The 13,898-nt window shown below is 42.2% G+C and overlaps 1 protein-coding gene across 5 annotated transcripts in view; it reads left to right on the top strand.

Annotated features, from left to right (window-relative positions):
- Positions 1-13,898, top strand: part of LOC136427640 (GREB1-like protein) — a 58,595-nt gene that overhangs the window by 24,875 nt on the left and 19,822 nt on the right. The window contains exons 1-13 of one of the 5 annotated variants that reach the window (XM_066416671.1): positions 3-120; positions 5,690-5,861; positions 6,735-6,947; positions 7,307-7,483; positions 8,134-8,310; positions 8,777-8,887; positions 9,357-9,572; positions 10,002-10,304; positions 10,746-10,920; positions 11,453-11,604; positions 11,885-12,013; positions 12,591-12,770; positions 13,164-13,361. In XM_066416671.1, coding sequence (XP_066272768.1) covers positions 91-120; positions 5,690-5,861; positions 6,735-6,947; positions 7,307-7,483; positions 8,134-8,310; positions 8,777-8,887; positions 9,357-9,572; positions 10,002-10,304; positions 10,746-10,920; positions 11,453-11,604; positions 11,885-12,013; positions 12,591-12,770; positions 13,164-13,361 — 2,233 coding nt within the window. In that variant the 5' untranslated portion in view covers positions 3-90. Of the gene's footprint in view, positions 1-2; positions 121-3,646; positions 3,898-5,689; positions 5,862-6,734; positions 6,948-7,306; positions 7,484-8,133; positions 8,311-8,776; positions 8,888-9,356; positions 9,573-10,001; positions 10,305-10,745; positions 10,921-11,452; positions 11,605-11,884; positions 12,014-12,590; positions 12,771-13,163; positions 13,362-13,898 lie in introns of those variants that run through there. The other 4 variants (XM_066416668.1, XM_066416669.1, XM_066416667.1 and 1 more) reach the window with 4 other exon arrangements.

Genomic DNA, 13,898 nt, shown 5'->3' with positions numbered 1-13,898 from the left:
ATACTACGAAGAGAGTCAAATGTAAACGTGGCAAAAAGTTGTTGGGCATTTGGCCAATATTGTAGGGATGGTAACACCACTAGCATCATAATGTGGAAGAACAACAGGACACGCTACATGGTAGGTTATTCTTTTCTGAGTGGTGTACTGGGATATTATGTTGAAGCTGTTTCTGCACTTACGTAGTTGTGGTAAGTCCCTATAACCTCCCTTGGTTGTGGTGTAGCTTTTGTAAATGTGGCAACTTCAAATACTGTACTTGTGTTTTAATTACATTTCATATGTTGTGTATAAATAAGGCAGTGTTTAGCTGTGTTCGCCAGTAGCTTATTATTTTACTTAAGAACATTATCTCTTCTGGCAGAATAATTATTTTACTTGCTTCAGCATTCAATGAAATATTAGGTAGATTGTTATTGTTGTTTGGTCCCCTTGCATACCTTAGTGGCACATAGAGCAGCAATTTATCGTTGCTGTTTCTGTTGCAGGATTTAGGAGGTACATGCATGTGTATGTGTATGTGTATACAAAGAGGGGCTGCTACCTTGCCCCAATATTCAGTAGGTAGAAATATGTCATTGTTGACCTTTTGCACCAAAAGTGTTGAGGCCTTGCCTGTTTCACTGTATATACAGCTGGTATAGCCACTAGTCCTGTGTATGAGGGTTCGAACATTAGCTATATTAGGTCAACAGTTAATCTACAGTCATGGCAAAAATAGGGTTGAACAGTAACATTATAGCAAATACAAATTCCTCCCACTCACAGTATCATAGCTGGTTGGTTGGTAGGTTGGTTAGGTTACCCTACTTTGTTTAGCTCTAACTGACTCTGGTATTGTCAAGATATATAGATACTGTGCATGTAGGCTGTGAGGGGTGTCTGTGGATTAGCTCAATAGCTGATCTTCCTGAAGGCCTGAAGGCTTTCTCATTCAGAGCTTGACATACATTGTTCTGTGTATACCTGCACCAATGCAGGTTATATGGTTAATAGTCTGCACTAGACCTAAGGCTCTCTTTACATTATACTTTTGCCGTCAGCGCCACTGGCGTCAGCGCCACTGGCGACAGAGGGAACCCCGTGTAAAGACAATTCCCGTCGACGTAGTCCCGCTGTCAACAAATTTTCTCCCGTCAGCTTCGAAGCCGTCGCCCGTCAGCACAGCGGGAGTCCCCGTCAACTTCAAACTCCGTCTAAAGAGAATACGTCGGGCTCGCGTCAGCGGGAGTCAGGGTTTCGGCGATTAGCATAAAGCACGCGTTGATTAGCATACTGTAAGTCTACTCAGATCCCCGGTATATATATATATAGAGAGATTCGCGGAATCGGCGGCGACTTTTGTGCCGTGCATTCATTTCCCCGCGGATATATTTATCGTACTTGTGCCCCCCTCCCCACATTTACGAGTGATGAGCATGGAATATCTACACATAAACAAGGCTTTGCATTGTAGTTTAATACGGGCGGGGAGACGCCGTCTACCGTTGTATAATCATACAATTTTGTTTCTTGCTTTTGTTATGCTTACGCCCGATACTTTCTACAAGATGGCGAAATGCAAGCACCGCAGGTGTCTGTCAGATTTCCGGGCGGTGTGTCTAGAGACGTCGCGACAGCGGCCTCCCGACAGCGGGAAATTTCGCCGCTGACGCGAAAAACGTAATGTAAACTGCGCCTAAGTCCATCAAAAAATGTTTTGAATATGTTTCCAGTTGCAGTGGAACTTGCAACATAATGAATGCTAAAGCAAGTGTGGGTGTGGTCTAATGATGGTTTGATTGGTCCTGACTTTGAAATCTGATTACGTCAGTATTCAGCTATCTATTGTTCAATTAGCAATCGACTTGTTTGACTATCCACACCTTAATTACGTCCAACCCTTCCATTATGGCTTGTATGGTGTAACTCCTGTTAAAGATTCATGAATGATTCACCTGGTCTTGTTTTATCAGCTGTCGTTCTGAATATGAGATGACCTTCAAAATGACCTTCGGTTTAGAGTAGCTGTTACAAAGATATAAAGCATGACTCTGTTGTGACCTTGGTTTAGTAGAGGAACTATATGAGAGAACTAGGTCAGTGCAATTTGTTGATCAATTTCTGCTTTTGAAAGGAAAGAACAGATGTTTTGTTACACAAAACTGATCAAATGGTAAAATTAGTTGTGTGCAAGCAAGGCACTGAAATGAAGAGAATGTAATGTCAGGAACCATAGAGTTGACACTTTTGGGCGCATTTACCTGACTTAATCATATCAAAAACGCTGGCTACTCAGTAATATGACGAATGTTTGGTCCATCGTTGACCAACTGTTTGGTTAGTGTTTACCATGTCCATGATGTATGTGCTTTACTCGTGTACTGATCCACCTTTCGCAAAAAAAGATAACTTTTAAAATGTACTTACAGATTGCTAAGTTTTTTCATAATTCTATTCCAAGGCAAACATTTATTTGACACTTACCAACACCAAAGTCGTTGGTTTTTCACAACCATAAACTGGTTAGTGGTTTGATGACTTTGTCGTTGCAAATTTTAATCTTAATAACCTTACAAATGTACCCTCTTAAGGGAAATTGCAGACACGTTCATAATGTGCCTGCGCCTTTCGTGGATACTTCCTTATAAGCGCAAAAGGAATCCTTGTTCTTTCTTGGGGAATGAATCTAAACTTTACTTTCCTGGGAGTGGCAGGTCCCAGGTCATAGTTTGGAACACCAGATACCCGTAAAATCTGGTGGAGTGGGACTCAAGTGGAATATAAGACCACCAGTGTAAACAATACTACCAACATAAAAATAGCTCTCCACTGCATTATTCATGTCCAAATAAAACATTCTACTATGTTAATTTGGAAGCCCTGATATTTCATGCAAGACAGGTTTATTGACTTTATTTAGCATCTGTGTACCTTTGTATACTAAATGTATGAAGAAGAAATGAAATCAAAATGTATAGATTTCTACAGTGTTTCAAAAATCAGCCCACAAATTTTGTTACATGCTTAACCACCACTACATTCTTAGAGATCCAAACAATGATTCTGGAGATGGGATCCTTTTTGCATGTTTTTGGCCCATACACAACATACATGCATACATAGAGAAACATAATGAAATCCAATCCACAGCTGATAGGCACAGGCACAGGCAAGTTACAGGCATTTTACATTTTTTATATATCTCACCTTGAAGATTGATACTCAAATTTGAATACATTGTAAAAGGTTTCAAATAGGAAGCCATAACCTTGTCACCTGCACAATGCATTACCATTTTCCCTTCTGTACACAAGACTAGATTGAAGCTGATGGGTCCACAGAGAGAATGCTATTGTCATGCAAAGGTTATAAGTAGATTAGCCCGCCCCTTTGTTGTCTCATGCCCCTCTTCTCTCCATTAGACTGAACCAAAACTCTACTGAGTTGTAGATCTTCCTGAAAAAATTAAGAACTGTCCTGTCTATACCCTAACATTGTTGCAAGAGACAGCATTGTATTTGTAGAAGTTAGAACCCACTTTGACTGTTATCAGTAAGGGAAAAGAATCCCAAACCTGCACCCCCTACATGTAAGTGGGCTGGCCGAGGGGTCAGTGGTCATGTTCAGCAGGATTTGCAGGTCAGATGGGTCTAGCCCATTTTTATGCAAATGAGTGAGGTCAAGCTTGCAGCAGTTGTCTAAACAGTGGTCAACAGCATTCATTGATGTGGAGAGGGTAGGGCTGCCAGCATGAGAAAGAAAGGGACTCCCAAGTCCCTGGACAGGGACGTTGCTGATGGAGTTCAGGAGGAAGAAAGGGGTCAGGAGGGCACAGGTCCATTGATCAAGAGTGAGGGGTTGTTTTTCACCGAAGAAAACCCCTGGTCACTTCTGTTGTTCAAGAACATTCTTTGGGTGAGTAGCCTGCTGTGTGTACAAGAGCACACAATGGTGGTGGGACCGTGGGATGGGCAAGTGGTTTGTTGTGTTGTTCTGAACTTGGGTGTGGGGTTTGTATTGTACATTGTGTACAGTTTTTAGGGAGTCCTCATGATGGTTGAAAAAAATATGATCACTATGTGCAGTTTACTGAGAACAGGCTAGTTTGTTACTGCAAAGGAACCCCTATAAACCCACCAGGCTTAGAGAGGATTAAAGCCAAGGGAAGGGCAAAGTATGGATTACATATTTCTCTATGGCTGTGAAGACAATGGTGTGTCTTCACCAAACCTCCCGGTTTGCATTTTATCCATTCTAACTCCTACTTGCTCTTTGGGAATGACTATGCACTGTTACAAATTACAAATGAATTCTTATATGTACAAGATACATCAGCGGTGTTGAAGTGTTTTTCTTGTCTTGAATTGTCTTGACTGACCTACTTAACAGGTATGCCATGTGGATTTGGCATGTGCTATCTATCCCCAGTACCTGGTCGAACCACCTTTGTACTGGGTACTGAGAACTGACCCAACAGGTGATTCTTAAGTAATTACACAAACCTGGGTAGGGTCACCTGGCTCTTCTATTATCTCCCAATGGGAACAAGACACAAACCTTTCTATGTTTTGTGTTCGTTGAGGTTCTTAGAAATAACATATCATTACAGAGTCTTTCTTGATGTGAGAAGATTGGTGGTGATTGTTTGTGTGTGGGCTGAGTTACTTGCTTCAAAGTACAGGTTGCTGTAGCCTAGGTCAATAACCCTGTCTTTGTAGTCAGCAGTACAAATATTTGATCCAGGTTAAAGGTTAACTGCCCTCTACTGTTGATAGATAGGAACAGGTTAGTGTTTTGTGAATGGCTATATTTGATAGGGTAACTTAATGATTTTGAATTATCTTTGATATTTTGAAGTTGAATTGTCATATGGGAGGTCTCTAGTCGATGAAATGGTTACTACTTGCACAATATTGTACATGTACTGAAAAACCAATGAATAACCAAAAACATGGACACATATTGAATTTCAATTGTTATTTTTCCTTTTCTATACAACAGTATGTTTGCTACATGCATGTAGATCACTAAACATCATAAGAATAATTCTGACTTTGCAAAAATGTGTCCATGTGTAAGAGTCTACTAGTGATGACTCAGAGTCAGAATTTACCTTTTCTTAGCACTTACAGATATCATTGTCTGAACGAGTCTTAATATAGCTGCATATGGAGCAGGTGCTTTAATTTGTTTTCACTTGATGGTACATGTACATTTGTACTGTTGATTTCATATTTAAGCTATAGGGGTTTAGGGGTGGTTTCAGTAGGTTCAACTGTGGCAGACAAATTTCTTTAAATCAATATTCAGCAGACCAAACCAATTAGAATAATGTTTGTGTCTTGGACCTGTTTTTTTCTCACAAAATCCAATTTTAAGAAATATGATCAAAGAAATGTACTTTGGCTGATCTTTTAGAGATTTTGACCGGTGGTTTGTTTCTGGTTCACAAAAAGATCTGAAGAATTTCTGTAACAATGTGACATTAAGGTTTTCCTGCCTGACACATGCACAAGACAACACCTACCTACCTAGTCTCTTGACCTCCAGGTCGTTGGGGGGACAAGGTAGAAATAAAGGTGGACATCTGTCTCCAGACTGTCTGTTTCTTGCAGCAGTTAAAGACAACACCCCTTTCAAACAAGACAACACCACTTCCTGCAGTTTTGTTTTGCTGTTGTCTCAACTCCAATGGTTCTCGTTCCAGGCAATGGGGAATACCCACGGACAGTTGAAGTCCTCCCGATTCGAGGCAGCGCTGCACAACTCCATTGAGCAGTCCCTACGGTCCCAGGATGTGGCTCCACGTCCAGTCTTCTCTCAGCTGTACCTGGACAAGCAGCAGGGCCACGTACGTCAGCCAGGACCAGAAACTATAGGTCAGTCTTCTTCTTCTGGGTACCCTCTAACAACGGGTTACGGCAGGGCGGCCATAAGCCCGGCCTTAAACTTTAAAGCGCTCTACTGTTGGGGCTTGTAACATTACAGTATAACCGGACAATCTAGCAAAACACTCCCTCCCCTACAAGATTTGTTTTACCTAATAAATGTTTATTACTGAGCTTGTGCTTTCCTCTAGATATCAACTTTATCTTTAATTTTGATCAGTGCAGGAAAGAGAGTTAAGTTGGAGATCCAGGGGACTCAACTGAGGGGAGCATTTGTGACATGTTTTATCAAGTGGCTGTATTTTTTGTGTATGCTCAATGTAGGTCAGTGTAGCAGAATACTTCAATACAAGATTTGTATTACCTGATAAATGTTTATAAATTAGCTTGTACTAAAGATAATCCTCTCGATATCAAATTTATCTTATTTGGATCAGTGCAGGATGTTGAGTGAAGTTAGAAATTGTACGTAGTATTTTTGACATGATGTTGTTTTATTCAGTGGCTGCATTTTTTGTATGCCCAATGTATGAAAAGGCCATGTCACAAAAATCTCAACTTAGCTTTGATTATGGTCAGTTTTGCTTTTCCATTAAAGAGATACACAGATATATCAGTTATGGTTCCCGTTCATTGATATATGATCATGTTAAAAGTAATATAGTAGCTGTAGTTCACAGGATACAAGTTAGTCTGATGTGGTCTTGGATGACTGAAAGTAGAAGGAGTAAGAAACAGTTACTCAAGCAATTAGATAGAATTTCAAAATTGTAGCGAATTTTTTTGCCGTATCATATTAGCTGGATGTCTAACCTTCATCAACGTAGGAGTTAGAACTGACATTCGATACTTGTGAACTGACAGATGTGAAACCCAACATAAAAGAGTTGGAAGCTGCTCCGAGGGACAGACACAGCAGCGCCAGCAGCACCAGCGGTTACCGTGGCAACCCGCCCGTCCAGGAGCAGCCCAGCGTGGACCAGTCCTACGAGGATGAGGAGAAGGAGGACCCCCCTGGGAGCCCCCAGCAGCCCTACAGGTTCCCCACCCCCCCTGAGGGGGCATGTCAGACACCAGGTAAGAGGGGGGTGTTGTATGTATGGCCAGTCTTCGTGTAACTTAAAACTCAAAATGACATGTTTATATCAAAGTCTACTGTTTTAATTATACCAGTAAGAAACATCTTATAGAAAACTATTTAGTTCAATGATTATAGAACTTGCGACAGCACCTCAGTCACTTTATATGCACTTTGTATATCCTGTTTATATGTTTTTGTATACATATCCTAGTTCACATGAGGACACAAAGTCATGTAAAATCTTGCTTTGTTTGTAGTTTCTGGAAGACTGCTTCTGTATATGCGACAAACATATGAGAATAGTTTGCTTGCCGTTTCTTGAAGTTTAATGACAGTTTCAACCGTTGACATTCAGGATACTGCCAGGCAGGAAAAGACATCCGTCTGACGTCCTTGAGAGAGGTGAAGTTGACCTTGCCTGAGGGTTTTGTCCTAGTCGGAGCGAAGAGTCCAAACCTTCCCGATAACATCCTGGTGGCAGCTGTGGATGCCAGGTTCCTACCCAACCCTAAAACCAACCTGGCATTACTAGGTAAGATAACATCTCTACCTCTGTTTGTTTAGGTTTAGGCCTCAGGGCTCGAAATAGTGGGTGCATGTGCACCTGTGTGCACCCAAAATTGGAGCTGTGCATCTAATTTTTGACTGTGGGTGCACTAGTGCACCTAGATATTTTTGTAGGCCATACGGTAAAGGTACTATAATAGCACACTAGTAAACAGTATCAGAAAAAACAATATAACCCTTTGTTGCACTTTCTTTGGTGCACTACTTGTCTGAAAATTGGAAGCTATAGAATTACAGATTGGAGTTCTTAATTATAAGAGCATTAAACTGTAATTATGTTTTGCTGACATTCAACTTTATTTTATGTGGTGCACCCAAATTTCTTTCTGTGCATCTAATTCTCTTGGTAGGGTGCACCTATTTGCAAAAATGGATTTCGAGCCCTGGGCCTGTTTTAATGACATATTCAAATGCTGAAAGTTGTAGCTAAGGTTCTTTTCAGGAGATTGATTGATTTCTGAGTGCCAACCATATATTTTTTATTTCTTTTTCAATTTCTGTAGATACTGATTCCAAGTTTTGGAAAAAATAGCCTTCACTGTACTACATAAACACGTTATGTATCATGTTTCTGTCACACCTATGTTCTAATCATATATTTGTCCCCCCATCTAGGTTTCAGTGGGAACTGTATTGGATGTGGGGAGCAGGGTTTCCGTTACTTCACTGAATTCTCTGCACATATCAACATGCGGCTGACTACTCAACCCAAGAAGCAGAAGCACCTCAAGTATTACATAGTACGCAACAACCTGGGGCTACTGGTTAGGGGACCCCTGGTGCCATGGAAAGGTACAAGTTTCACATTTCTTCCTTAGTATATATAAGTACATTTCTTTATGCTTGAAATGCTTGATAGTTAACGATTGGTGCAAAAGCTGTAACTGTAAGTCTAACCAAAAGTTTAGTCAATTATTTTTTTAATAGTCTCTTACGATAACAACAGGATCAATTTTGACCAATAGCAGGGCAGACAGACAGGAAGTTTGGTATGATACACCAGTAATGCTGACAATACTACTACCTATGTTTGGACAAAAGATGATGATGATGACTACTACCTCTCGCACTATTCCTTACAACCCTCTTACAGCCATTAGAATAATGTGTTACTTTCTCCTGTCAATGTCATACGTAAGGATAATTGATATAAGCAATTGTAAAACATCATTAGTGAAGCCAGTTATGAAGGAACACATTAGTACTTAGCCCAGTGCAGATGCAGTGTGCAGTAACTTTCCCCTTGTGTTATTGGCAGTGGTGTCCCCGGAGGTGCGTAAGCGAGGGTTCCCCATGGCCCCCCAGGTGGTGTCCCCACTCCTGTCTGCAGGTGAGAAGATGTTGGCAGGAGCAGCCTCCTCGCAAGCAGGTCAGTCGTCTCAGCTGTCTGCTCTCTTTATATAGTCTCCAAGCAGATCTATCTGTCTCAATGACAGTATATAAAGGGCAAAAGCAGCATCAGTTGCCAACGATGCTGCTTTTGCCCTTTGGATACTGACATTGCCACCGATAGATCTGCTTGGAGATTACTCTTTGTAATCAACTTGTTGATTAAGCATGTCTATATTATGGCAGACACAACGGCTATGTGAAAGTGCTGTGTAAACTTCAGTGAGGCACAGAGCAAAAGAGAAGAGTGGAAAAACCTCTAATTTATGCCTAACTGGTCTATATTCTGAATAGCTGAAAATGTCACAGCTTCAGTGTGATGTTTGAGAAAGGAAAGAGAGATGAAATGCGTCAGTTTCAAAAAGACTTGCCGAGTTAAAGCGAGGAATAAAGATAATTGGTGGAGAAAAAAGTGATGAAGCTAACAATGCTTTCATTTTCCCCTGCAGCTCAAGGTGCCCAGCAGGCTACCATCAGTTACCATGCCAACCGTGTCCCAGCATCCCTCTTGGCAGCGCAGCAGCAGCACCCCTCCCCCCAGCCACGCCCTTCAACCATCAAGTACGGAGGAGGCAGCCCTCCGCTGCCCAACGGACCCAGCCCGCCCGATGGGTCTGCGCAGCCGCCCAAGAAGAGACACAAGGGATGGGGACCAGGAAGACCAGGTACAGACAATACAATATTCTTTTTGTCACCATGCTATTTACATCATATTCCTTTGTGTCTGGGCTACTGTTAACTAACAGATAAGTTCCACTGTAAAAAGTTTTCTTTTTAATCTTTTTTTAAACCTTTAGCACTCTGAAGTAGTCATTTGGTAGCCATTTATTGGTTACGGAGTTAGGCAGCAGGGAGAAGGTTTTTAAAGGATTTGAGACTCTTTCCTTGGCCACAAGCTTATGTCAATGATGAGATAAAAAGGAAGCTCTGGGTTTATCCAGTAGTAATGATTTATCTTTATGTCCAACTTTCACAAGCGTATGGCTATGATTCATGTGGTTTAAACAGAACTGGATTTGTATTGACAAATCTTGAGAAGAAACCTCAGTTCTATTTGCTGTTGTCATAGCGATTGCCTGTTGTTTGCTCCCCAGACACCATGTCTAACCTGAACCTGGTCATGCCCCCCCACCCTGCCATGCAAGCTGAGTCCGTGTTCATCCAGCCAGGACTGCTCAACATCTGCTGCACCAAACCTGTCGTCCTGGCCTGCCATGGCAACCTGCCATATCTCCACGGTAACGTCAACGACGTGGTGGTCAGCACCCTGCTGGTGGACTGCTACAAGCCTGTCCAGATGCCGCCCAAGTTGCTGGAGGGCCTGGGGCTGACCAACGCCCCTCCGCTGAGTGTGGAGACCATGGCGCTGCTGACTGTGCAGTACCTGGTACAGCTGGGTGAGTGGCATTGTGTGTTGTCATGGGGACGTGGGCTGGTGCACTTTGATGGCATTGTCGAGAGGAGTTGGCTAATTGTGCGTGAACTCATCAATATTTATTGATTTGCTTATATGCTGAAGGCCTGCATTTGAGTCTACTATCTAAGCACATGTTTACAGCTAAGGAAATACACACTTGCTTGGCATAGAAGTCATCATCATCGTCACAACATGTCTGTGCTTAGCACTGAGGCAGGCCGTCATTGTCTTCCACCATTTTTATTTCTTGCTGTCTGTAGATATAGAAGTACAGTGGATAAGATATCTTGTATTGCATCAAAGTCAATCATACTTTCCATCATCAGTAACCTCACAGTTCTACCAGGAATGGTTTTGAAATCTCCATTCTAATTAGGATTTGTATACGGCCTCAATTTTTGCAATATCTTGTATCCTGTAGGGAATGAGAAGGTCCCCCTGCGTGAAGAGTTTGACGCCATCTTGCTGCAGGCGCGTCAGGAGTCGGCCATCAAGGACAAGAACATGCAGCAGCATGCCCAGTTCCTGTCTGTGGCACCTGCACAGCTGCCCTGGCTCGCTAAGGTCGCCGCTAGTGCTTCCAACGGACTCGTCAGGTCAGCTTCTAATCTGTGTTACAACTGTTAATGCACAACTGATACTAGATAAATAGTTACTCAAGCAACTGGATAAAATTTCTAAACTAGCTCTACCAGATCCTTCTTAAGTCACTGACGAAAGATAGCGGATGCTGTCTGAAACATCTGACTGTTTCAAAATATTATCCAGTTGCTTGAATAACTATTTCTGGCGTATCTTACTACTTGGATGTCTAACCTGCATCAACGTATCAACTGATACTTGAGTTTCTGTACAGTAACTTGTATGTGGGCTTAACGTAATTGCAGAAAGTGTTGGGTGGAACTTCCAGTGGTCTGGGCAGTTTGTCATCTGCTTTAGAATTTGGTAATGAAATGCTGAGAGTAATTTCAGAAAGCTAGGAAAAGATTTTTTTGAAGTGTTAGATGATGTTTTTTGAAACGATAATGGAAAAGGTAATCTTATCAGTCAATCTCTTGCTTCTGACTGTCTGGAAGCAAACAAACTGTCGAATCGTTAAATCACTAAACATGTTCCATCTTCATTCAGGATTGTGAATGCTCAAGCCTCGCTAGCAGAGGGCATCTCGGAGACCCTGCAGATGATCTGTATGCCTCAGCCCTACACCAGATACCCCTCCTTCGTCGTGGTGATCCACGTCTCCCGACACCGGGGCACAGAATTCTGCGTACTCGTCACAGGTCAGCAGCTTGTCATTTCAACTATTATACAGAGAGAAAATGTTTGCTTCAACTGCTTCCTGGTATTTTGACTTTTCTCGCTTCAGTTTGAAGATAAAGTTGTAAACGTTGGTTGTATTGATTAAAACTCCCATTAAAATGTGGGAGGGCAACTTGTAAGTGCTTAAGCACCTGTTTTAGCCTTCCTGTCACATTGTTTGTGAGAACCTCAAATAAAGAAATACTGGTAGGTACTTTGTAGTGTACATTCATTGACCTGAAATTGTTGTTTGTTGTAAAGGAGTGCACCAGGCACGAGTGGTGGCAGAGAGCATGCTGTCGGCCAGTGATTGTTTCAAGGAGATCAGCTACGAGATCATCACAGGCAAATTCAACCTACTTACCTCACACTTCAAGGAGCCCAACACTGGTCAGTACACTGGATTGTTCTCTTTGTTCTTTTTATGATTTAGCTATGAAAACTGTTAGGAAATAGTGTAACTGGCGTAACACACTAGGTTTGTAGTCCTGTGGTTTTGGCCGGTTATATTACACTCAGACTGTTGGCATCTGTTTCCCATTGCTGTTTAAAGCTACTCCTTTCTGATGGAGAGGCCCCTTCAGATGACAATGAATTTGTTTCTACATTAGTTTGAAGTATAAATGAGATATCAAACCCGGAAGTTCCATTGCAGTACTCTAGCAAGCCACTAGGGAGCCCAAAATCTAATCATTTCCAGGTCTCAAGAAGACCTACCCACAGACCAAGTATGAAGACAATCCACCCAGGCATTCTTTAGTTATCGTGCTCACACACAGACACACATACGAATGCTGACGAAAATAAAACCAACTCGGCGAAGGTAAAAATAGAGATTATTTTATTTTATTTAGTGGTTCGGCATGAACACTTTGATACATGAACAGCCAGGGTTGCCCAACTAGCGCATGGCTACAAATAGAGTTCTTTTCCGTCATGTGAACAAGCCATTGTTTTGTCCTTTCAGCCATGTCGGTTCCCGTGAAGAAGCACGGAGCCCACGTTCCAGGCAACAGCGAGCTGGACAAGCTGCTGGACGACTTTGTGGGGACGATGACTGGCGAGGTCATGGTTCCGTACCACGGCCGGGAGCTACACAGGGTCAGGGATGACGTGGCCAAGGACATGCACCCTGACAAGAACCCAGGTTTGTTTGTTTGTTATTTTGTGTACATTTTCTTCCAAAGTGATTTTGTCATCAGAAGAAATTCGTAGCTGTTACAGTTATGTCCCAATCCTTAACACACTTTTTGGTGTATAGGGCGGTGCCCATCTTCATTTTTATAGCCCTTGGGTCATAGTTGTGGAATTACTGCAGCAGAGGCTGGTCTACTGGAAGTGGTGTGTCTTTGACTATCACATTTTCAGTGCTAAGTGCTAAGCAGAGAAAGCAGCATGTACCATTTTATAGTATGACTGGTCCAAAATTTACTGTAACAGTTGTAAATCGACTTATCAACTTACCTTAATAAGATCAGTGTATAACACATTCAGATTGCTCATTGCATCTTACATGTTATTTCCTTACCGTTTTCCCCAGACGTGACAACAGATCACCAGGAGTTGCACCCCGTGCAGATCGCCGTGGCGATGAAGATCCTGTCGCAGGTGTGCGCCATCGCCGACTCGGGCACCCAGAGCCTGGACCTGGGGCGCTTCAGTAAGGTGGACATCCTGGTGATGGTGCCGCCCTCCAACATCCTGTACAACCAGACCGTGGAGCGGCTCAAGCAGTCAGGTAGGCTGTGAGGCAGGGCTGTTTCTAGCTTTAAATTTTGTCTGTCCCTTTCATTGTTTTGGAGCCCATGCTGTTAAGTTTTATTGTTAAAACTGTCATTTTAAGCTTACGAAAATAAATTCCTATCAATTTTTTATGTCATGAAGTTAAGATTTTTTGGGCCGACAGGATAAAAAAAATTCCGTCCCAACAAGCAAATTTTTGTCCCAGAACGGAGGGACAGGTCCTGAAGACAGCCTTGGTGTGAGGCCACATGTGACCACCAAGTCTTACCATGCAGGTGTATGTCTATGAAGGGTTGTACATGTAGTATAGCTAGGGGGTAAAAAAAGGACCTTAAGCTGTTTCTCATAAAGGCCTTTTCCAGTTTCAGTTATGAGTATCAGAAAAGGCATGCTGTTGTGTTTTTGGTATCGTTATGGGCTCCGTAACTGTGTGTGAAAAGTTAGAGGGGAGAAGAGAAGCATTTCATTGAATCTACAATGAAGAGAAGCATTTCATTGAATCTACAATGTAGTCCGTTTTGTTTTTTAAGAC

This window comes from Branchiostoma lanceolatum, chromosome 2, assembly GCF_035083965.1.
Source record: "Branchiostoma lanceolatum isolate klBraLanc5 chromosome 2, klBraLanc5.hap2, whole genome shotgun sequence".
Taxonomy (NCBI): Eukaryota; Metazoa; Chordata; class Leptocardii; order Amphioxiformes; family Branchiostomatidae; genus Branchiostoma; species Branchiostoma lanceolatum.
Note: the sequence above shows the minus strand (reverse complement) of the source record. Positions and strands in the feature narration are given on the sequence as shown.